At 57.3% G+C, this 22,229-nt stretch overlaps 9 protein-coding genes across 9 annotated transcripts; 3 read left to right on the top strand and 6 right to left on the bottom strand.

The window, feature by feature from the left end:
* Positions 1 to 1,060: 1,060 nt before the first annotated feature.
* Positions 1,061 to 2,350, bottom strand: CcaverHIS019_0500430 (uncharacterized protein; the record flags this gene model as incomplete). Its single annotated transcript, XM_060601159.1, has 3 exons — positions 1,061 to 1,748; positions 1,834 to 2,204; positions 2,261 to 2,350. 3 exons carry the CDS (start codon positions 2,348 to 2,350, stop codon positions 1,061 to 1,063), a joined length of 1,149 nt encoding a protein of 382 aa, XP_060457680.1.
* Positions 2,351 to 3,114: 764 nt separating this feature from the next.
* CcaverHIS019_0500420 (uncharacterized protein) lies at positions 3,115 to 4,446 on the bottom strand (the record flags this gene model as incomplete). Its single annotated transcript, XM_060601158.1, has 3 exons — positions 3,115 to 3,734; positions 3,938 to 4,293; positions 4,367 to 4,446. 3 exons carry the CDS (start codon positions 4,444 to 4,446, stop codon positions 3,115 to 3,117), a joined length of 1,056 nt encoding a protein of 351 aa, XP_060457679.1.
* Positions 4,447 to 5,846: 1,400 nt separating this feature from the next.
* On the top strand, positions 5,847 to 7,035 carry CcaverHIS019_0500410 (uncharacterized protein; the record flags this gene model as incomplete). Its single annotated transcript, XM_060601157.1, has 8 exons — positions 5,847 to 6,078; positions 6,126 to 6,204; positions 6,300 to 6,314; positions 6,350 to 6,426; positions 6,468 to 6,520; positions 6,561 to 6,651; positions 6,696 to 6,898; positions 6,946 to 7,035. The coding sequence occupies 8 exons, from the start codon at positions 5,847 to 5,849 to the stop codon at positions 7,033 to 7,035; spliced, it is 840 nt and encodes a 279-aa protein (XP_060457678.1).
* Positions 7,036 to 7,225: 190 nt separating this feature from the next.
* CcaverHIS019_0500400 (uncharacterized protein) lies at positions 7,226 to 8,953 on the bottom strand (the record flags this gene model as incomplete). The annotated part of the gene is made up of 2 exons (XM_060601155.1): positions 7,226 to 8,685; positions 8,719 to 8,953. The coding sequence occupies 2 exons, from the start codon at positions 8,951 to 8,953 to the stop codon at positions 7,226 to 7,228; spliced, it is 1,695 nt and encodes a 564-aa protein (XP_060457677.1).
* A 3,129-nt stretch (positions 8,954 to 12,082) lies between these two features.
* Positions 12,083 to 13,647, top strand: CcaverHIS019_0500390 (uncharacterized protein; the record flags this gene model as incomplete). The annotated part of the gene is made up of 2 exons (XM_060601154.1): positions 12,083 to 12,448; positions 12,484 to 13,647. The coding sequence occupies 2 exons, from the start codon at positions 12,083 to 12,085 to the stop codon at positions 13,645 to 13,647; spliced, it is 1,530 nt and encodes a 509-aa protein (XP_060457676.1).
* A 1,422-nt stretch (positions 13,648 to 15,069) lies between these two features.
* On the bottom strand, positions 15,070 to 16,063 carry CcaverHIS019_0500380 (uncharacterized protein; the record flags this gene model as incomplete). Its single annotated transcript, XM_060601153.1, has 4 exons — positions 15,070 to 15,087; positions 15,164 to 15,219; positions 15,291 to 15,666; positions 15,701 to 16,063. The coding sequence occupies 4 exons, from the start codon at positions 16,061 to 16,063 to the stop codon at positions 15,070 to 15,072; spliced, it is 813 nt and encodes a 270-aa protein (XP_060457675.1).
* A 1,420-nt stretch (positions 16,064 to 17,483) lies between these two features.
* Positions 17,484 to 18,155, top strand: CcaverHIS019_0500370 (uncharacterized protein; the record flags this gene model as incomplete). Its single annotated transcript, XM_060601152.1, has 1 exon — positions 17,484 to 18,155. The coding sequence occupies one exon, from the start codon at positions 17,484 to 17,486 to the stop codon at positions 18,153 to 18,155; it is 672 nt and encodes a 223-aa protein (XP_060457674.1).
* A 186-nt stretch (positions 18,156 to 18,341) lies between these two features.
* CcaverHIS019_0500360 (uncharacterized protein) lies at positions 18,342 to 19,867 on the bottom strand (the record flags this gene model as incomplete). Its single annotated transcript, XM_060601151.1, has 2 exons — positions 18,342 to 19,641; positions 19,680 to 19,867. 2 exons carry the CDS (start codon positions 19,865 to 19,867, stop codon positions 18,342 to 18,344), a joined length of 1,488 nt encoding a protein of 495 aa, XP_060457673.1.
* Positions 19,868 to 20,806: 939 nt separating this feature from the next.
* On the bottom strand, positions 20,807 to 22,082 carry CcaverHIS019_0500350 (uncharacterized protein; the record flags this gene model as incomplete). Its single annotated transcript, XM_060601150.1, has 3 exons — positions 20,807 to 21,776; positions 21,820 to 21,977; positions 22,026 to 22,082. The coding sequence occupies 3 exons, from the start codon at positions 22,080 to 22,082 to the stop codon at positions 20,807 to 20,809; spliced, it is 1,185 nt and encodes a 394-aa protein (XP_060457672.1).
* Positions 22,083 to 22,229: the final 147 nt, after the last annotated feature.

The raw sequence follows: 22,229 nt of genomic DNA, 5'->3' as shown, positions 1-22,229 counted from the left end.
CTGCCAGTTCTTTGAGGGCGTCGTGCCGCACAACTCCACGGATGTCCAGAACCCGTGTGTATGCCAGCACCGACTTTGGCGCGGCCCACCAATGGATAAAGTGTGCGTCGTTACTGATGTTAGCGCTTGTCGCGTACGGAGAGATACATCGCCGAGTCCTTGATCAGAGGCTTGCGCCACCCGTCGTGCAAGGTGTGACCACGCAGACGGAGAACTGAGCCCCGCACCCGTCGGCGCTCGTCTCCGTCCAGGATTAGGTGGGGTCCCCAGATCGAGTCCACGTACTCGCGCCATGCGCGTGAAGCGCCCCGAAAGCCTCCCAGGTCGGTGGCATAGCGGAGAATGGTGTGAATGATGTGTGGAAAGCTGGCTGCGTTGATGGTAATGCGGGGTTCTGGAGCTGATGAGACAGTGCTCCCTCGTGGTTGTGATGAGGACGGTGGCAAAGAGGGTCCCGACGAAAGTGATGACGCATTCGACAGACCTACTCGGGATGACGTGGGCGACTGGTGCGGAGAGGATGATTGTGATTGTGAGCGCGTCAAGTCAAGACGCGCCTGTGGCTTGTCAGAATAGTCCTCAGGCCCCAAGAGCCTAGCCGACTGCGGTGCTGGCGGCCTTGTGACTCGTGGTTCAACTTCTGGCGGCGCGGAAACGCCTGGTTAGTCAGTCCGATGCGTTCAATGGCTCACAGAGGAGACGATGGAAGAGGGACTGCAGTGACATGGAGCAGGCGTCCAGGTGTCCAAGCGTCGAGATGAGTGAGTAATAGAGTAAATTGAAGATTGAAGTTGGGAAGTGAAGAGAAGAGTCTACTCTAGTCGTGAGAAGTATCAATGGCCGAACAAAACCGCGCTCTGTGCGAACATGTGAGCATAACCAGACACATCACCGCTTTCCTAGATTCCAGATCTAAGTTGACATATGCATGTTCTGTGCCATAATCGCAGCTCATCGCTCACGTATGAAGCACAATCTGCGACTGCTCACCTGTCTGCATCTTCTACAATCTTCTCACTGTGACTGTCAATCAGCCAACACAGCCCTGTCAAAGACACAGCTATGCGGTTGCGACAACCTCCTGCGCAACGAAGAATGGGCACTGGCCGCCCTGTGCGCGCTCGCGCATAGCAGCAGCGTTCTTTAGCGTAAGGTCCACCCCCTGGTTGTACAGTCTCTCGGGACCCAGGCGCGAGTTGATGTACCCCTCGGGCACGTACTTGGGGAGGCCTGGTGTTCCAAGGCCAAGGGCACCCATGCGTGCGCCGTCCGGCTTGACGTACCACGGCTCAAAGATGTACCCGTCCCTCACAATCTGAGGGAGACCAGCATCTGGAGCCTTCTCCGTCTTCTCGGAAACGGGGCCTGCGAACGAGCAGCGCACGCTAGTCTTGACGTGTGGGGGCGGCGTTGTGCGTGGGAACAGCAGATTGCCACACACGAGTCCCTTGATCCGTAACAGGCGCGGTACCAGCCAGTACATCAAAGCAGGAGGCTTCTCCCACCCAAACGCCTGCAGCATGTGGTCGTCGAGAAGAACCAGGCTCATACGCTTGCCGAGTGGCCACATGAAGCGAGGTAAGTCCTTGAGTAACACGCTAAAGGTCGCGTTACCGACCTGCGCGTTGCGGGGATCGTACACCATCGACTTCTTGCCGTACGCGACCGTCCATTCGAGCAGCTCGGCGCGCGTGGGAGGAATGTCCTCAATGCCCATGCGAGCGCCAATCTCGCGCCAGTGGACGTAGCTGGGGTCAGCAGGGAACGCGGTCGGACATGATAAGAGGAAGGGAGGACTCCGGCCTCTCCTGCTTGTTCATGCGCAAAACTCACCGTGCCTCCTTCTCGAGTTCATTCAGCGGGCGGTAGTCAAACAGCTCGGCGAAGTAGAAGGGCTCGAACACGAATAGAGCGAGGGTGAACAGCTTGTCGTCACGGCCAATGAGATTGCCGTATCTAGAGTGTAACCAGTTCATGCGCGCGAGGGCGATGCTGCCACGCTCGGTGTCCACGCCAGCGACGGCGTGGCTCTCGCCACCACCACTAAACTCGTTGATGAAGATGCCAGTGTCCTCGGCGCGACGTCCGGCACTCGCGTCCGTCGACAGCTGGCCAGACTTGCACAACACACCTGAGATGGTTGGGATGGCGTATGTCTTGAAAAGGGCGAAGGAGAGTGCGACGGTGACCGTCCATGGCATTTCCTGACGTCAGCGTCCCGATTCCATCCAGTCGCCAACCGCCGCTGCCATGTACTCACCAAGAAGGACGAGTACTTGGAGATCTCCTCGGCCTCGTGGTAGGTCATCTTGCTCATGTCGTCGAGGAGATACGCGTACTTGTCCATCATGGCGTCGCGCTGGCCATAGCGAACCTTTCGCACCGCCTGGACACGGCGCACAAGCAGCGCAGCCGAAACCGCGATGAACGCGCCGACGTACACGACGTATAGCAGCACCGATGTGTTTCCAAGGGTGCTTGGAGTAGGAGATGCTGGGTTAATGAGATGTGAACAAGGGAGAAGAAGATGCGAATTGGTGAGTCTTAGTAGGTGCTCCCTTTTGGTGACGGCCGACACTATCGGCGTGCCAGTATCTGGTTAGATGCCGTCATGTGACGATTGAGCGAGAAGCATGGGCCCATCCCTGACGGGATGCATGGCATTCCCGCTGGCTACGGGGGGCCGGTGATTGACTCTTGACTAATGCTGGTTGATGAGGTGAGCGAATATATTTGGAGATAGGTTTGAGGCATGGAGAAATGGGAGATGGAGGAAGAGGAACAGCGGATTGTGGTGGATTGCGTCAGTATTACAAGTCCTCCAGAACGCACCCCACCATATCATGCTCACCACACCCAAGCAACTAAGTAATAATGGCCCTCTCCAGCCATCTTCTCTCTAGGCTTTGAAACTCGTCTCATCTCTTTATCCAGACACGCCATGCGTCATCCAGTTCATATCCTTCTGAGCGCGCTGGGCATGCATCGACTTTGTGCTTTCCAGTTCCCGGATCTCCCATGGTACGACGCCAGCCATCGGGATCAGCTCTGCATCCGGCTCGACCTAGCTGACCTCTAGAAACGAGCGTGTATACAATTCTATGTCGTCAGATTCTACAACTTGGCCTTAACATCCTTGGGCGCCATGACGGCGCTCTTGAGATCTTCAGCGACGTCGTCGCGCCACACAACCTCGACGTTGCGTGGTCCCGCCTTGGTGCCCTTGACGAGCACGACACGGTCAAAGTCACCGGCGCGGCCCGAACCACGGAGTTCGGGACCAGACCCCTCGAGCGAGAGAATCTGCTTCCCACTCGCCTTGTGCACACCACGGCCCACTGGCGAGATGACCTTGTCCGCCCAGTTGATGCTGCTTGTTGCGTGGTTTGACCGTCCGGTGGTGCTTGAGGCCAGGAAGCTCTTGAGCGAGTCGCGCTGAGCACCGTAGTTGCCAGGCCCTGTCAGGTGCTCGGCGAGGTGGCCGATGAGGTACATCTGAGGAGGGTAGATGATGATTTCCCCACTCTTTCCGCGCTTCAGCCAGTCGGCGCAGTCGTCAAAGGCCGCGGCCGTGTGCTCGATCCCGCCGTCATGGGTTGGGTTGTGCACCGTCACCTCAGCATCGTGACCCACTGCGTCCGAGTTCAGAGGCAGCATGTAGACGTACATCTGCGTCGTGAAGCGCTTGGGAACATTGGGAGGAGTGATCCAGCGCGTGAAGGGCACGAGAGATTCTGCCGTCAGCAAGACTTCCAGAGTGTTTGGAGGGAGGGAAACGTGTGGGTATAGGCGAGTGACCTTCGGGTTGGCGTCCCCAGATGCGCGCTCGAGAGCAAGCAAATCGGATGGGACCCCTTCAGACACCTGGGCGCCCCTCCACTGACAACACTGCCTCATGCCATGCCCACTCCCAACTCGGCTCCCCTCGCAAACTCACCAATCTCGGCCACGCCGCCCTTCTGATCCAGCCACTCCTCAAACTTGATCTTATCCCCGTGTACGGCCTTGCGGCCATCCTCAATCTCGGCCTCGCTGAGCTTGAGGAGAGGGCCGCCTGGCGGCGTCCCCTTCTTGCGGGCAAGCAGGATGCCCGACTCCTCAAACGTTTCGCGAATGGCTGCGAGACGGTACGCATACCCGTCATTGTGCCGCCCGACATCCTGCTCGCTGGGGATAACCTCGTGGAAGCTACTGAGGTTGCCGCCCGGGAACACGTGAGCCGACGGGAACGCGGACGAGCGCTGAACCCGATGAAGGAGGAGGAGCTGGTTTGTCGGCGACACGAGCATAACACTAGGTTCGGCGTCAGCAACCGAAAAGGTCAGGAGGCATAAGAGACGCGTCTAGCCTTGGGCAACAAACACACCTTGAGCTCGGCTTAGGCACGGCCGGCACGTTTGCCGCGGTCGATGCGGGCCGCTTCTCCTTTGCGACGATCCAGGACATTATTGAAGGAGCGAGTCGTGTTGTGTGATAGCTGGCGAGAGCGACGCGGGGTATGGAGAGGAGCATGGTAGTCAGAGGTGCGGGGGTTGGGTATATGGCTGAGGAGATGGAGGGGGAGGTAGAGGGCCAGGTCGGATGAGACCGATCAAGAGTTGCCGGTGCAAGCGGTAAGGCGGGGGTAACCGTCTCTTCTCGGGGTCACGGCGTTGAAAGTTGGAGAAACCCCGAGCAATGCGCAAGGGCGGATACTGACACAAGTCAAGTATATAAAGCAACGCCGTGGATGTGATGATGAATAGGTAAAAAGTCTAGATCTACATTACCGCTTTGTGTTTACCATGCATTTGCTGGTGCGTTTGTACAAGCTGTACAAGTTTGGTGTTTCGGATCTACAAACACGCTGCCAGCTGCCAGACTCGGCAACTGTCGAGGTGCAAGTAGCCGAGTTTGCATTCTGTCGGAAACGCCCCTTTTGCAGTAAACGTGGTCAAAAGGGCCGTTTCCGACAGATGCTGTCCTGCAGCCTGCAGACAACCAAGCCACAGTCCACAGTCCAAGGGGTGTGTCCAGCTTTTTGCAAGTCAAGCTCCTTCCGGATCTCGGAGCCTGAAGCGAGGTGGGACCAAGGCGAACCGACGATCCAAGTTGGAGGTCTGGGGATCGACTCACAGCCAGTGCCTCACCTTGCTTTCCACTCTGTCACTACTTTACTTTTCTTAATCCCTTTATTATTTCATCTCTTATCATATTGGGACTGACACATTCTCATCCCTCATCATCCTCTTCACTCTTCTCATCATCTCCTCACAACCTCATTCCCCAACCTCAAACCTGTGCAGCCCGCAGTCCTCGAAATGACCTCGAGGTCACCGCCACAGCGTACCAAGAAACTGAACTGTCTTGGCACGCTCGGCACACTGCCAGCGCTAAGAAGGATGGAATCAAAAGGTACTGATCTTGTCGTCATCAAGTAATGACGTAGTAATCAACTAGTCAAACCCCATTGCGCAGCGAACGCCAAGAACATTGAATCCCTCATCAGTCACTCTAACTCACTCCACTCACTCCACCAGCTTACTTACTTGCTTACTTGCTTTGACCATTAGTCATCAACAGACACAGAGTTATTGACGTCGTCAATCCCCAATCCGCAATCCGCAATCCACAGCCCGCAGTCCAGTCCATCTCGGATCTGGGATCGCACGACTTGGGCTTCAAGCATATCTTGCAAGGCTTTAGGCCTACGTCGTCATACGAAACCGCACCGCCTTGGCCATCCATGACTGGCTACCCTTCAACCTTCATCTTCAGCCTTCCTTCCCCGCTTTCCAGCCTTCTCCCTCTACTTGTCCATCTTTTCTCTTCATCTCAACCCCCGTCAACAACCTTGACCACTTACCATGCTCCTCTTCCCCATCCTCCTCGCCCAACATGCCCTCGCCCAGACAGTCGTCAACGACCAACCCCCAGCCAATGACTCAGCCACCGAGCCATACTGGCCCCGATACCCAGACGGGACGAGCGAGGCCGACTTTATGATGAACACCAACTCGAGCGATGCAGATCTGAGTGGTGAATCGCGCATCGCGCGGTGGATTGTGACAGCCAGCAACGCCTTCCGCGCCCAATTCGGTGAGTCGGCGGGGAGAGCAAGGTGAGCAAGATGACTTACTCACCAGGGTGTCAACCTGTCACCTGGAACGAAACGGCAGCTCGCATTGCGCAGGACCACGTGAACACATGTCTATGGGAACATTGGTGAGTCGTTGAACGGGCGGTGTACACTGGTCAGGCGTGGCTTGACCGAGTGCAACCATCAGCATCTGCTTTAAGAACTATAGCTGACATGACAGGGGAAGCGATAACCTGTATGCTATTAGGTCAAGTCCCAACCTGACACCAGTGCGCAGCTCTCCTTCTCCGACGAGGGGGGCCGCTTTGACGTTAACCCGATGATCGAGATGTGGGCGGAGGAGTGGGGTGAGCCAGCTGGCTGGAGTTGAGTGTCAAGTTGACCACAGACTACTACCCATTTCGCCACCCTGAAGCCCAGGCAGCCTCACACTTCTCGGCCGTGAGTTCTTGATTGCATTGAAACATTGCTGATATCCAAGATGATCTGGAACGCGTCCAACACCCTCGGGTGCGCTTGGAACGTCAATTGCGCCAACACGACCGACTTTCCTAGCATGACGTACTTTGTGTGTGAGTCCTCAGTTAAGCACGCACCGTGATTGGACTAACGGCAGGCAACTACTGGCCGGTAGGTAACATGGCGACGCAGCCGCCTGGCGAGTTGTACGCTATCAACGTCCCGAACTGGACCAAGTGGACGCCTGAGCAGGTGCCGGACGTCCCGTACACGGCCGCGCCGTCGTTGCCGGTCAGAACTGCGACCATCACAGGGTCGGGTGTCGCGCCATCTGTACGACAAAGTGCGGCAGGACAGGGAGTACGTCTAGCCTCTTTGGGTCATGTTGTATCTGCTAACATCCGCAGAACGGTGAGACAGCCCTCAACAGCGCTGGCTGCACTCGGTTCTCAATCTGGGTCCTCCTTACTGCTCTCGCAGTTGCGGCTAGCTGCTAAACACCGCTGATGTTGTCGTTGTATAGAGTTTTCCGCTTACAGAGAGTGTATTGATCAACAGGTCCTGACAATAGAATTCAATGCAGAGAAATTACTAAACAATGATCAACTCGTGTGCAGTGTCTTCGCAAGGAGAATCTCACGCGAGCCAGCGCGCTACTTCACCAAAGTCTACTTGCTTCCCTCACTCTTACTGGCTCCATTGGGGACGGCGGCGCTCCTGCGGCCGGCATCCAGGGCAGTCGCAGAAGCACTCGTCAAACTTGTGCACATCCTCGATGAGGCTGCTGACACAAGCAAGATAACACGAGTGCCGCTCTGGGCGAGCGGGTCCAAGAGCAGTCGGTGAAGGGAGGAAGAAGTCTTCGCCACCCGTCAGGTTTTCCGTACTCTTCTTCGACTTGAGGCTGATCTTGGACAGCGTGCGGCGGAGGGGCCCACTGGCGCGACGGACAAGGCGACGAACTGGACCGTCCTTGGGCGGCGGGCTCTCGCCCCGCCGAGCTCGCTCGTCGACCATGCCGTGACGGAGGCTGTCCGCGACCGGTGATCCTGCGCGCATGCGCGTGACGTGACCGTCGTTCATCTTCCAGTCTCGCGGGGTGTGTGCGAGTGTGGGCCCCATCGCTATCCGCTCATTGCGGTCGGTGGGTACATAGAGCGGCTCCATGAACGGAACCTCGCGACGGTCCTTGACCTTGCGACTGCCGCCGAGCGAGAAGAGCGACGATGCGGATCCCTTCCTCTCGTAGTTGGGCTGCTTGGCGTGGTCTGGCTCGCCCGAGAAGCGTGCCGATGCGCCGTAGGGGTCAGTCGAACTCGGAACACGGCCCTCGGTACGGACCTCCTCCCAGTTTTCCCACCCCTCTGGGGCGCATGTCTGCGCGATCGCCTTGTCGGGGTCAACTAGGCCAACAGCCTTGCGCAGCCGCTCCCAGCTTTTGCGCATGCCCTTGCCCTTTGTGTCCTTTTGTCCCTTGTCCTTGGACTGGAAGCTGTGGCCCACCTCCGGTTCCTCTGCTGACCGGTGTCCGACACGGCCCAGACGCCGCATGTCCAGGCGCACGTCGAGGTCGCCATATCTCTCGGTGGCGTAAGGGTTCACCTCGTCGGGGTAGCGGTACCGCTCGCTAGGGACATAGGGGTTGAAGCTGGTAGATGGCTCGTCCGACACGAGAGTAGGGTCGTGTGCGTCCGGTCCCCTGCGGTCGCTGTAGCGCCGACGAGGCCGAGCAGGATGGGTCTGGACCTCGGTCTCCTGCGAGAGGCGCTCGGGTTGGTGCCCCTCGTCTCGACTGTGGATCGCCTCGCGGACACGTTGGAGGGTGATTGCGTCGACGCCGCTCGAAGAGCTCGCAACACTCATGCGCTTCATGGCGGCCAAGAAGGCGGGCGAAACTTGTTCCGGGCTACCGGTCCGGAGTGAGGTGACCCAATGGGCAGGGGCTGGGTTGTTTGAGGTGGGTGTGGCAGAAGAGGGTCTTGAGGTGGAGGCAGACGACTCCTTCGAGTCGGGAGGGTTGGTCTGCTGAGCTGCATAGCGCTGGGTTCGGCGGGCCGCCTGAATTGCGCGCATCTCGTTGGGGTCCTTGCGCTTGATGTTGTAGTTGGTCCACTTGGAGTCAACGGTGCTGGGGTTGTTGAGCTCCACTGGTGTGAGTGTGGCTGACCATGTCAACTCACTCTTGTCGCGGGAGAGGAGGAGCATAGCCTGTTGGCGCTGTTTGCGCTCGTCAGCGAAGAGGTCGCGGCTGGGCCGGGGCGGCGTGTCGCCGGTCGGCAGGTTGTGGAGGATCTTGTCCCTCAGCCTGGAAGGTTTGTGGGTATGGTCGGGAGTCCCCCCTGGCTGGGAGTAGACGGAGGGAGACGACTGGTTGCTCTGAGGCTGGGGGCGTAGGGGTGTGTGTTGTTGAGACATGCTGGTGCGAGTGTTGGAGATGGAAGGAGCAGTGATTGACCACACGCTCGCTCCGCTTTTATGGCCCCGCGAGTGTTGATGGCGAGAGTGCCTACACAGCCGACTCATTGCCACTGATGACAACGGTTCTGATGGTGGCGAGGCGACTGATGATGGAGACAACGGGCCTGTTGCGCCGGCTTCGGAGGGTCATTTACATTGATACATAGAGTGATGCATAGCCCGACATGCGGTTGATGAGGCTACTCGCCAGGTGATTCATTCATACGCTGTATGTTGACACAGAGGGGTGACATGGACAGTGTGTCTCGACTTGGTGCGAGCTGTTTGTGTGCTTCATTGTTTGTTTGCCTCCTCGTTACCTACCCAGACCAGTCCGTTTCAATGCCCGTTCTCCAACATCATTTACAGCTTTAGCGCTTCACTCATCCCATTGTCTTGCTGCTTTTCACTTTTCCAGAGTGTTGACAAGTTGGCAATGGAGTACACGCCGCCGACAATTCGGAACAACATGCCAACCGTCCCGGAGATGGACAACATCACAGCCCTCCGAGCCGAATCGGACGCTTTCACCGCCAACCTGCAAGCCCATACTACATGGCTTTACGCGCTCCTCTCCGTCCCGCACTGCGCGTGCAAGTGTGTCTGCGGCGCACAACTCAAGGCGAAACAACGCGCGGCGAAAAAGGCCGCGACGGCGCGCAGGGGGTTGGACGAGTTGCACGCAAACCTCAAACTTGAACGGTCTGCATACAGTAGTCGGCTTGGGGTTGGCACTCGCACGCCCGTCACTGCACGTCGTGGTTTCTTCTGGCCTACCTCGGGAATCTGGATCGGAACACACTTGCATACTGTCGTCTGAGTAGGAGGCATCGCACCGAGTCTAGCAAGTCAGCGGCGCGCAGGCTTGTAAACTTTGGTACTGTATTGCTCCCGGAAACATGCACCCGGATCAACATTGTCCAACCCCTCCCGTTTCACGTCCCCACATCACATTCCTACTGTCCGTTGATCGAGGCGCACGTGACGTCCATTCGTGGTACCTCGCGATATGGCGTGCTGCGAAGAGGGTGGGACGAGAGCGAGTGCAGAACGGTACGAGTGAGTGAAGAACAGCAACATTAACTTATGATTCGGATCCTGGAACGTCTCTGCCTTTGGATTCTGGATCCTGGAACGCCTCTACCACCAACCAACAGGAACGTCTCTACCACCAACCAACAGCCCGGCATGGCCCACCGCACCGACAGCGTGTGTAGCGATAGTTCTTCCAGCGACTGGGTACACGTCGAGGCGCCCACGTTCGCTAGCCCCTTATCTCCCACGGCATCGTCTCCTGGGCGGCGACACTCTGTCGGTCTGGGGCTCGCGCCAAGTCTGTCCGACTTCAATCCGAGTCCACACCGGCCCACCGTGCGGCCTCAGTTACGCCCGCTGATCCTGGCGGAAAAGTACCCGCTGGACCCCACCTTGTCTCTGTAACATAGATTGTGTGATTAGTCATTGTAATTGAGAAGGGCGGATTGGGCGTCGGACTGTTGAGCATCGGGTTTATCCAAGGTATTCTCAGTGTGTTCTACCAGGAACGGATGATCTGCAATCTACCGATCGCCCTGCCACACTACCTAACCCCCATGACTTACCCGTCAAGCTCGTCCATGCCCTCCATCAGACTGACGTGTGCGTTGCCTGGCGCTGGGCAGGCGGCACTTGCCGCACGCTGGATTTCACGCCTGCCAACTTGGTCGGCTCGGGCCGATCCCCGACCTGGCACTCCCGCGGAAGCCTATTATGGAGTAATAGAGGCGCTCAGGGAATGCTAATAATCATTCCGGACCGGACGGGCCTCCTTGCCGTAGTGAACCGACGCTCGCCGCTTCGGCCTCACCAGTCGGGCGAAGGGACCCGCGCGCCAAGCGGGCCTCCGAGTCGAAGGGGATGCAAGCTTGGGGTATGGCGGAGACGGCAGGTGGCAGGTTGGATCCTTATATGGCGTTAGGGAGTGACAACGGGCGAGAAGCGCGTATGCTGGAACGGGGAATGTGTCAGCGACGTGGTCAAGATTAGGCTGGTGGGCAACCGGTGGGCGGTGGGCGGTGGGCGGTGGGCCAGGGGAGAGGATTGTCCAGACGAGGTATCGAGGAAAGGGTGTCGAGAGCTGAGGTATCAAGGAAAGGGTGTCGAGTCGAGAACCGGATGTGGATGCGCGGCATGTATGGCAAGGAGATTGGGAGCTTTCGGAGGTTGAGGCAGTTGGCCGGCGAGGTGGCCCGGGGCGCGGCCGAGATTACTCACTCGTCTCTGGTGTCCTGGTGTCCTGGTGTCCTTGGTGTCCTGGTGCCCGGTGTTCTGGTGCCCTGGTGTCCTTGGCTTCTGCTTCGGTTCATGGAATTACCTCATACTGCACGGGTCCGTGAGCCACAGGCGCCATGTCACTCCAGGTTCAACAAGTACTGACATGGCTCTGATGAGACGGAGATGGGTTCAGATGAGCATACAGGGGATCTTGAGGCATGCCGTCTGACGAGTCGACATGCGGTTGGAGAGTGCGACGACTCGATACACCTACCACAATACTCAACTTTTTTCATTATCTCAGGCATGTGTCGAGCGCCACCAGGGACACGCCAGCAGGTGGGCATGGGCGTCGAGATAACCGGAAACCAGGGATATCCCTAAGTTTACCAGGCGCCAACGTAATCAACCCTTAATCATCGCAGCTGAAGGCCCGTCAACGTGTCCAACTCGTCTTGGCACTCCCTATTCCGAGGGACATGTGGCCCTCATGTCATGGCAATACAAGCGACAAGCTACAAGCGAACCTGAATGCCAAGCACCTGGATGGCCCGCCGGCGATGAGTAATTGAATTTTACCCAAGATTGTTGGCATCACCTTTGTCATGTCGGCCACTGGCTCGTCCTCTGGCCCGGGCCGGGGTCCCCGTGGCTCGCCTTGGGACGCCTTGGGACGCCTTGGGAGCCCTGCGCCCCCACAAGTCGAGGTGGGCTTTCCCGCAGGGGCTAAGCCGGGTACCGGAATCATGATACGAAGAGAGAGAGAGAGCTGGGAGAATAAAAGGAGGGGCATGTACTGACTGAACCCCAATCTAGCACTAACACACACACATCATGTCCCACCCCGTGACTGCCGTGGTGGACAATGGCATCGACAAGGTCGATGCCTTGCACTACGAGACCAACGAAGTAGGGAGTGACCACGACCAGGAGAAGGGCGACACCGTGTCGGATTCCGGCATCCAGAAGGACATTGACGCCGGTATCGACCCCGTCTACCTCAAGCGCCTGCAGCGCAAGATCGACTTCCGCCTAATCCCTGTCCTGTCTCTCATGTACGCCATCTCGCTCATCGACCGCACCAACCTTGCTATTGCGCGTGCTGCCAATAACAACCATATGGACAAGGAGCTCGGGCTCGACATCAACAACAATAACAACAACCGCTACTCGATCATCACCCTAGTCTTCTTCGTTCCCGTGAGTAATCAATCTATTCTCCACTGACGCCAAAGTATATCATCTTTGAAATCCCTTCGCAGATCGGCTTGCGCAAGTTCGGCGCACGCATCTGGCTCGGTTCGGCAGTGTTGCTCTGGGGCATTGTCATGCTGTCCATGGGTTGGGCCAACAGCTGGTCGACACTGGCGGCACAGCGCGCCATCCTCGGTCTTTTCGAGTCGGCCCTGTTCCCCGGTGCAGCGTATCTCATCTCGTGCTGGTATCCTCGCAAGGACATTGGCGTTCGCACCTCGATTTTCTACATCACGGCGGCGGTTGCCGGCTCGTTCGCCAAGCCTCTCGGTTACTGCTTCTCCTTGCTCGATGGCAAGCGCGGTCTCTCCGGTTGGCGCTGGCTCTTCATCTTCTACGGCGCCCTCACGATTATCATTGCTGTCATTGGATACATCTTCATCATCGACTTCCCCGACAAGGCCAACTACCTCGACGAAGAGGAGAAGCGGATTGTCGCACTCCGTATCCAGCGTGATCGCGCCGACGCCAAGCCTGACCCGCTCACTGCAAGCAAAGTCTTCAAGTACATGTGCCTCTGGCAGCCATGGCTCTTCGCCATCATGTTCATGAGCACGACCACGGCCACCTATTCGCTCGCCTACTTCCTCCCTACCATTCTTGCGCAGATGGGTTTCAACAACATTGAGTCCATGATGCTCGGCACGCCAGCCTACTTCTGGGCCATCTTCCCCGCCATCATCTGCGGCAAGATCGCCGACAAGTACCGCGGCACCCGTGCCTTCATGGTCATGTTCAACGCTGCGTGCATCCTCATCGGCACCGGCATGTACGCCAAGCTCCCTGCGTCCCAGAAGAACGCCCGCTTCGCCGGCATCTTCCTGGCCGTCGGCGGAGGCAACTCAAACGTCCCCCTCGTCATCTCGTGGCAGGCGACCTCGATTCGTGCCCAGTCCAAGCGCGGCTACGTCTCCGCCCTGTCTGTCGCCTTTGGCGGCGTTGGTGGTATCCTCGGCTCGGCACTCTTCTTCCAAAAGGAGGCCAAGAAGGGCTTCCCAACCGGCATTAACGTCACGCTCGCCCTCAATGCTCTCACGTTTGTCATCGCCGGTTCGCTCTACGTTTACATGCGCATCATGAACCGCAAGGCCGACAAGGGCGAGGTCGTCATTGAGGACAACGAGGACTTCCGCTACCAGCCCTAAGTCGAGGGGAGGGAGAAAGTCGAGGAGAGGAGGGATTGGGGATGGAGACGCGCGCGGGAACAAGTCGGGATGTTGTGGATCAGTTTGGGGGTTTGTGCATTGCATTGGTTAGGGAGTGTGAGGTAGGAAGTGTAGGGGTGCTTGGCGGAGGTTGTAGCAGTAGGGTAGCATTAGCAGTGGGAGTAGAACCAGTAGCAGGAGCGTTCACGCCTTACTAGCGTCATCATCATGAATTGAGCATGGAATTGAGCAGGAAGATACACATCTCCAGTTGCATCTGCACCCGTACAACCCAGACCTATACAAATACATTGCAAGTCTTCTGAGGCTCCATCATCATTAGCCATCCACTCCCAAGGAGCTGATCTTCGAGGTATCCCCGTGCCGACGCCACACAGATTAGACAAACACAAACCTGTCCATGTCCTTGATCTCCGACTGTGCTTGGGTCGCGTCATACGCGTATGCTGGCTCGACCTCCCTGCAGTGCTCATCACTGTGATGAAGCGCTTGCTTTGTGAGATATCTCCCTATGTGTTACTGACATACAAGGTCCGGGCACCCCGTATCAAGATTTAGTGTGGGAGAGACGCTTTGGTGCTGCGGTTGCACTTCAGCCTGCTTCACGCGTCACGATTGACGCTAATGCTTTCCCCCACATCCTGGAGAGCATCTTCCGCTCAGCTACCACGGATGCCTCGGCAGTTGAGCTCAAGACACTCCGGAGCGTGTCGAAGAAGTGGCGGCAGCTTGTTGATGGTGACACTTGATTCTCAATGCTCGTCTCAAAATCTTGGGGAATGATACGTACCTGCACGAAGGTCACCGAGCGCCAATCGCCTCAAACGTCCGGCCTTGCTCTCTATACGAGGCCGTCCAGACTTGCCAGCTGACCAAAGCCTGGCATTGACGAAGCGTCGATTCAAGCCACCTGCACTCGCCACCCCAGTTCTCGCTCACACCAAGATCCTCGATGTCCGCTGCATCAAGCGGACCAGCACACTGGAACATCTCCTCCAGCTCCTCCCGCTTCTCAATACCCTTCGCCTGTATCCGCAGAAGGGCCTGCCAGATGCGACAGAGTAAACTGGTGTCTAGCACTCAAGTCGAAGGCCAACATGTGTCACCAAGGGACAAGAAGACAGTGGAGCGGCATTCTACAGTGTTGATTAGGTCGCCATTGATGCAGGCGGATGTGGTACTGTCCCGAAGCGGGTCAAAGGTTCGACTCATCCACGCGGCCATGAAAAATATTAGACAGAGATTCACGCCGACGCCACAGGGCTTGGTCACGCTAATTGCTATTGTCCCAACCGAACCGACGCCTTCAGGTAGACTGGGAACAATACAAACAGGCATGGAATGCGATGGAGAGGACATGGGTGAGGAAAGTGGCTACTTTGCGGGCAATCCTCCCTCGGATTAGGCAGAGCTTTGCTTCTGTTTGTCAGCTGATATTCCCCACGCCCCATGCCCCACGGAACCCGTGGAGGCCAATGCGCAAGCGTCTACTCACAGAAGAGGTGGTTTGGCCCGTTAGCGTGGCTCGGGGATAGCCCGCATCGGACGCGCCTGCGTTGGCGGCGCACGGCCTCCCGCACGCGTCGCGCTGAGGTGGCTACGCAGACCCGCAAAGCGCGTACCCGGCTCATGCTTGCGGAAACCAGTGGTTGTATGCTTTGTCTGGAACGTGGGGACATAAAAGTCCTCGGTGTCGCCAATGACTTCGCGGTCTTTGAAGAACTTTGCGTCACGTCCAAGCCCGATCGTCTCGAATCCGAAAGGACTGACAGTGGCCTGTTCGTCGGCCTTGATATCCTCTCCGAGCGCTGCTAGGAGTTTACTCATGTCGTACTCGTCATTACGTGACGCAAAGAGGTCGCTCTGGTATGTGGTGGCCAATGCCGATGCCGAGGGCTCGCTGTCGCGTTCAGGCGTTGGGGCCTCGACTCGGATAGCCGAGTAATCGACGTCGTCCTCACTCTCGACACCCTCAATCACCTCGAATTCCTTGTGCGACTAATGTCAGTGTCGGAGAAAAGACTCTACTCACATTGTCGCTCCCGCTCTTGGGCTGCTGCCACATAGGATCAGATGGGTACGTTGGTGTGGCCAGGACGGTGGACGAGGCGGAACTCATGGCACTGGCCGTGCTTTTCCGCCGGCCAAACTCTAATGCGGTCGGGCTCATTGGGAGGAGAGCGTCCTCGACAACCGTGGAGACTGTACCAACGCATCCTGCAAGGGAAGAGAGCATTCGAGTGTCTGGTGCGCGCGAGTCATCGTCGCCACCCAAGAACTGGGGCGGCAGTGTTGGGACAGGAGGAGGAGGAGGAGCCGAGGCGCGGTCGCGGTCGCGGTCGCGGTCAAACAGAGGAGTGCGTGATTTCTTGCGAAAGATGCTGGTCATGGACATGGTGAGATGTGAGAGGAAGGAGGAAGAAGGAAGAAGCAGAAGGAGGTTAGTCTTGTCTCTTGTGTGCGGCGTTGGGGAAGGTCTTTGTGGTACGCTGTTGTCGCTCTCGATCTTATTGCAGGGATCGAATCCCAACCCACGACCACTTGAGTCTCTGGCCCGATGCGAGCGAGCACGTCTCCCTGGCAGGACATTCTTTTTATTTTTTCCAGGAGAGGGTTAAGTGGCGGCGCACAGACCGCACAGACCACACGACCCGTCGGGCCAGTCACTGGCCTCTGTCAGTCCTTGACAGCGATCGCCAGGGTGGGACGAGTGACAGCTGGAGCTGGGGCAATCAGAGGTTGGTGGATCCGTGGGCCGTGGGGCCGGTCTTGAGATGAGTCCAAGCGGTGGATGAGGAATGTCACCGGGGGTGTGCATGTCCTGACTGCTGGCTGCTGGCTGCTTGACAACCCTAAATCCTAGCCTGGAATGAAATGTGCCAAAGAGGGTCAAGTGGATCTCGTGTCGGAATCCAATTCGAGTGGACAGCCGAACGGCTCGCGTCTCTCTCTCCGGTTGGTCGAGGGCGAGGGAGCAAGTGAATCGTCCATGTAGTGGGTTTCCAAAGCATTCAGAGGCAACCCCACGCAAACTGGCAGATGTGTGCGGATCGTCTTGTTGCACAAACCCATGTCCATCTCACCACTCCAGATCAGCATCAACCAAGCAGTCTTTTTCACCGCGGCATTCGATTCGTCATCGGCGAGTGCAAGGCAAATGCCGCATGCGTCACGGCCGACGTCACTGATAGACCGATGGCGGCGCGTGAGAAAGATGAAGATCGGGGCGCCAGTGGTGGCCTATAGCCGTCGAGCGGAGGCTGGCGGGGTGGGAACGGCGAGCAGCGGTCTACGCAGCGCGTAGTGTATGGTTGCATCATGCTTACCCTAGATGCCTAGATGCCTAGATGCCTAGATGGTACTGATTGTTCCTAGGCACAAGGTCCCACTAAATCAGTGCTCGCCATATCAACCCCAGAACGAGGTCGGAAAGAGCTCGCCCACATCGTTCGGACACTCCTGATGCGCTCATAAGAAATATGGGCAGTCGTCCACCGCTTGACGTCACTGTGGCGATCATCGCGGCATGGCCTCGGTATCGGTGTGCGTTCGCAGGCGCAGAAACAAGTGACAAGCGGAGCCTATATGCGCAGCATCCCTCCAACAAGCTACCTGCTTGTCGAGCATGGGGGAGACTTTAGACTCTTAAGACGAGGGGGTATTCTAGTTCATCTTCTGGCTTTCATCGCAACCTCGACTTGTTCACCCAACCTCGACTTGTTCACCCAACCTCGACTTGTTCACCCAACCTCGACTTGTTCACCCAACCTCAACTCCACCGCAACCTCAACTTGCCCCATCTTCTACCTTCTACCATGGCTCCGGTCGCCGCGTCGCGCAAGCCCGCTACCACCAACACGTCGGGCCATCCGGCCCTGACGGCGCTGTACCAACTCGGAGGCGAGGGCGACCCCAAGATCGTCGAGGGCATCTACGACCAGTGGGCGAGTAGCTACGACTCGGACATTCTAGGTGACGACCATGGGTACGTCGGTCCGCAAACTGCCGTTCGCGCTCTTGTGCGTGCTGGCGTCACCCCGCTGTCGCACATTCTCGATGCCGGCTGCGGGACCGGTCTAGTTGGGGTGTATCTCGCCCAGGCGGGGTATGTTGAGGTCGACGGAATCGACCTCTCGCCCGCCATGTTGAAACAAGCCGAAAAAACGAACTCGTACAAGGCGCTCAAGACGGTCGACCTGACGCGCAACATCCCAGTCCCGGATGCAGTGTATGATGGGCTCACGTGTGTGGGGACGCTCACGCACGGGCATGTGGGTCCGCGCGTCCTCAACGAGTTCGTCCGTGTCGTCAAGCCAAACGGCGTCATTGTCGCCACTGTCCTAGAGGATATTTGGGATGACGGATTCGAGGCAGAGACACAGCAACTGGCCAAAGATAAAAAGGTGGACATCCTCGGAATGGACATCGAGCCGTACCGCGCCGGTGCGGGGGTGTGTGCGCGTACTCTCGTCATGCGCCGTCGCTAGACTACATGTAGCCACTTGACATCCCTAGATACGAGTTGGATTCCGCCGGATAAGAAAGACGACAACCTCAGCCCTTCATGTAGTCCCATAAACGTAGTTTGAGAATATGTGAGCAAAGTAAACCCCAGATGATGTCCAGGCCCGCCATGACCTTCCTGTGGACTGCAACTTCATACAACAATCCCGCTATGCCTTCCACATCGGTGCGCGCTTGTTCTCCCAGCGTACCCAGACGACGCCCACACTCGCCGCCAACAGCAGTGCACTGATGAGGGTAGCCATGCCAAAGTACGCACTTGGCCCAGCAGTGTGCGAGCCAGAGTGGACCGTCGCACCAGCACTAGGTGTGCCGGCAAGAGTGCCAAACCCTCTGGCCATGTAGAGGATGCCATTGACCGACGCAAAGTTGTGCGGGCCAAAAATCTCCACCAGAGCAGCGGGGAATAGCGAGACGTACGCACTGGCAAATGTTCCGTACATGATCGAGTAAGTCACGAACAGTCCGCGGCCAGTGACGAGGTCGTGTCCGCCCAACAACGTGCTTGGCATCCAGAAGACAAAGCTTGCCACGGCCGAAATGGCCGTGGTGAGGAGGAGCATGTTGATGTGACCGAAACGGTCTGCGAGAATGCCGAGGAATATCTTGCCGAGCGCATTACACGCGTTGTTGATTGCAATGAAATTCGCCCCTTGTCGCGAAGAGTATCCCAGCGTTCGGGCATATGCGCTGAAGAAGAAGACGGGGGTGTAGTATGCCGCGGATTGAAGAAACGTGGCCAAGAGTTGGCCCCCAAACTTGCCAGTTTTAGCAATACGCATGTCGACGAGAGGAATGTCCCATAGACTGCGGAGTGAATGACGAGGACGAGATGCGAGGCGAGCTTTTTCGGCGTCGATGCGCGCTTTGCTCACAGGATCCCAATCGAGGATAAAGGCTCCAACAGCGACAAGTGTTGTTGTCACCGCACCCGAGATACGGAGTGCGTTTCGGAAGCCGAGGTTCTCGTTGAGCGCATGCATGACTGGCGCCCATACGAGCCCGCCAACGCCAGTCCCACTCAGGATGATACCCATGGCCAAACCCCGTCTTCGCCCAAACCACATCGGCGCAACAGTCGCCGCTGGCATGTATGAGAAGCACGTGCCGAGACCCATGAGTAGGCCTTGGGTGAGGATGAATTGCCACAGATGTTGAGAGTACGATGCGAGCATTGCTGCTGCAAAGGACAGCCCGGCACCAATGAGAACGGCGACGCGAGGCGAGAAACGCTTGGTCCACGCATTGGCAATTGGCGCTCCAATCGTCATGAACGCCGCGCTCAACGTGCCGATAATGTCGATCGCCGCGGGACTCGCACCGGTGAAAGGCGTGTTGGGCTCCTCTGACATTCTCTGGTACAGTTCCTGGTAGACACCAAAGGAGAACACGCCTCCGCATGTGGTGAAGATACACATGAACGATGCGACGCAGATTGCTACTTGGCGTCTGGTGTCAGATGAGAAGAAGGGGAGCAGCAGACATACAGCGTGGTAGGTTTCGGAGGGGAGGCCGTGGATGCCGTGGATGCCAACGGTGGTTCGTCTGCACGCGAGGACAGCCGCGAGAGCGTCGACAGCTCGATGCTCTCAGGCGTCTCGATACTCGTCGGCAACTCGATGCTCTCAGGCGTCTTGATACTTGGTGGTTGTGATGGATGTATGCTCGTGCTCATTGTTGTGGATGTGGTGTTGCTAGAGACTTGCCGCGACATTTTGGCGGAGCGGCAGTTCGGAGTGGAGTGGACAAAATAACCGGAGATGCCCGATCCTTAGTCTTACCCTCAGTCAGTGCTACAGGGTGCCTTCGGACACCTCTCGACTCCCAATGTACTTGGTTTGCCTCGGTAATGCCTCCAAGCCATCACAGTCTGCCCGATCCACTCCGACAGCGGACACTCGCGAGATCGCCAGGTGACTGACCTTCGTGCTGCCAGTGACTGACCTTCGTGCTAGCCGAGTCTGCAGTGACTCTGCCAGTGCCTGCCATCGGAGATGTCCGACAGCCCATGTGATGGCTTGCATACCGTAACATGTCACTCCGATTAGATACACTGACAGTTGCCAGCCCTTTCTGGATGGCACCCTACCTGCGCGGCCGAGGAAAGGAGTGATGATTGAAAGTGAAGAGCCTGCGGTGGGGTCCCCGGCGCAGGCGCTTCCACACGTTCCGGAGCAAGTGAGCGCGCCCGTCTCGGCTTGCGGTGCGACATCGCGCTTTTCCAGAGTAGCGCCGTACCACGCCGGGCCTGTCGCACATTGCCAAGTGCCTGGGTGCGACCATGTTGTTCGTGAACCCCAACACCAGGTTCTTCGGCGCTTCGTTTTCGTTGGTCAGTTCCAGACGACATCTAGGGGATGTGAGCCCATCATATGAGCCCGAATCGAGCACCGGCAAGCCATCGCGTCGAGACGCCGAGCCGTTGTTGGCGTCCTGGTAGATTATACACAGTCGTCAGGCACCCAAACGCCAGGTCGCGCGCCACAAACATGCATCACTTGCATTCCAGCACACTGTTGGTGCCCACACTTACTATTTGGTTGACACGCACGAGACTCGACATCTTACTACAGACACTTGTCGCTTTGGCTCTTGGCCCATGTACCTCCACTGCTCACCAATCCGCTGGATAGCCCTCACACATGGCCGATCGGTAAAAACGACATTTCTCATCGTCATCCGCTTCCAACTCCTGGAAGAAGGCAAGGGCCGCCTGCGTGATCACCGGTGCCCACCTCTTGGCCCCAGCGAGGTTTTCGGTAAGGAAGAGGTCCGGTGGGGTTATAGGACGTTGGAGCAGACTTTGAACTTCGCGCATGTATGCATTCTTGAAGGCCCAGTAGAGCTGGGTTTGGTGAGGGCGAGGATAGTAGAACTCCTGCCGCGAGATGATGAGAGCAAGCCGCTTTGCACCGCTAACGAGGTCGTCGTCCTTGTACATGCCGTCCGTCAACTTGTCCAAGCGAAGATCCTCGAGTGGGCGGTAGACAAGCCAGCGATGACACTGTAGATCAGCGTGGTGAGGGTCGGAACCGCCTACCTGGTTGAAGTCGAGAACCCAGCACTGACACATCAGCTCGTCGCCCACAAACCGGTTACCCAGTACCAGCTTGACACCGCGGGCATCGATCCCCACACCCCAGTGCATCCGGGCGAGGAGCCTGCCCATCCCCTGAGCAATGCACTCGACTGGAGGGAGGAGGCACTGGAAGGTCTCTCGGAGGCAGGCGTACCGATAATAATCGAGAGGGAGGTCGCAAATGAACTCTTGCGGGAATTCGTTGATCTTCTCGGGAAATTGCATGCCCAAGTACAGACCAAGAAGACGGATTGTGGGCGCTTGATTTTGAGCGTTGGCGGAGACGAACAACCTGTGATAATGTTGCTGGAGAACAACGGGAAGAGCAGGGACACGGGATACCTGGAGGGTAGGATGAGGAAAGATGTCCATCGCCGGGTCTGGTATTGGGTCAATGGTAGCCTCTAGCCGCTGGTCTTGTGGAGGCTTGTGCAGCTGTTTGACCATGGGGCAAATGAACGCAGATGGGTCGTTGTCAATGGTGAACATGCGCAGTTCATCATAGCTTGCCATGTTAGCTTTGAGTCAAGGTGAGATGCCAAACTCACATCTTGGCCTCGTGTAACAAGTTGGCTACGGTATCTGGGTAGATGCACACCTTGTACGCTGATGCGCTCCACGGATACTCGACGTACGCGTAGACGCGACCAAACGAACCTTCTCCAATAATCTCGAGGCGGTCGCGGGCTAGACGACTGGGACCCTCCTGCTGATCAGCACCTTGTTGTAGTCAGTGGCAATGGATGCAGCCTACTCGTGGTTCGTGTTCGTTCAAGTGCTCGAACGCTGACTGGAAAGGAGGAGAAGACATGGTCTGGATCAAGAATGAGAAGAGAATGAGAGAAAGTGAGAAATGGATCAAGGCAGTGTCAATTCAATCCGCTCATCACCAGCCACCACCACCTTCCTCCACCACTGTCGCCATGTCGCTACACATGATCCATTCACAATCGGCTAC

Source organism: Cutaneotrichosporon cavernicola (assembly GCF_030864355.1).
Source record: "Cutaneotrichosporon cavernicola HIS019 DNA, chromosome: 5".
Classification (NCBI taxonomy): Eukaryota; Fungi; Basidiomycota; class Tremellomycetes; order Trichosporonales; family Trichosporonaceae; genus Cutaneotrichosporon; species Cutaneotrichosporon cavernicola.
Note: the sequence above shows the minus strand (reverse complement) of the source record. Positions and strands in the feature narration are given on the sequence as shown.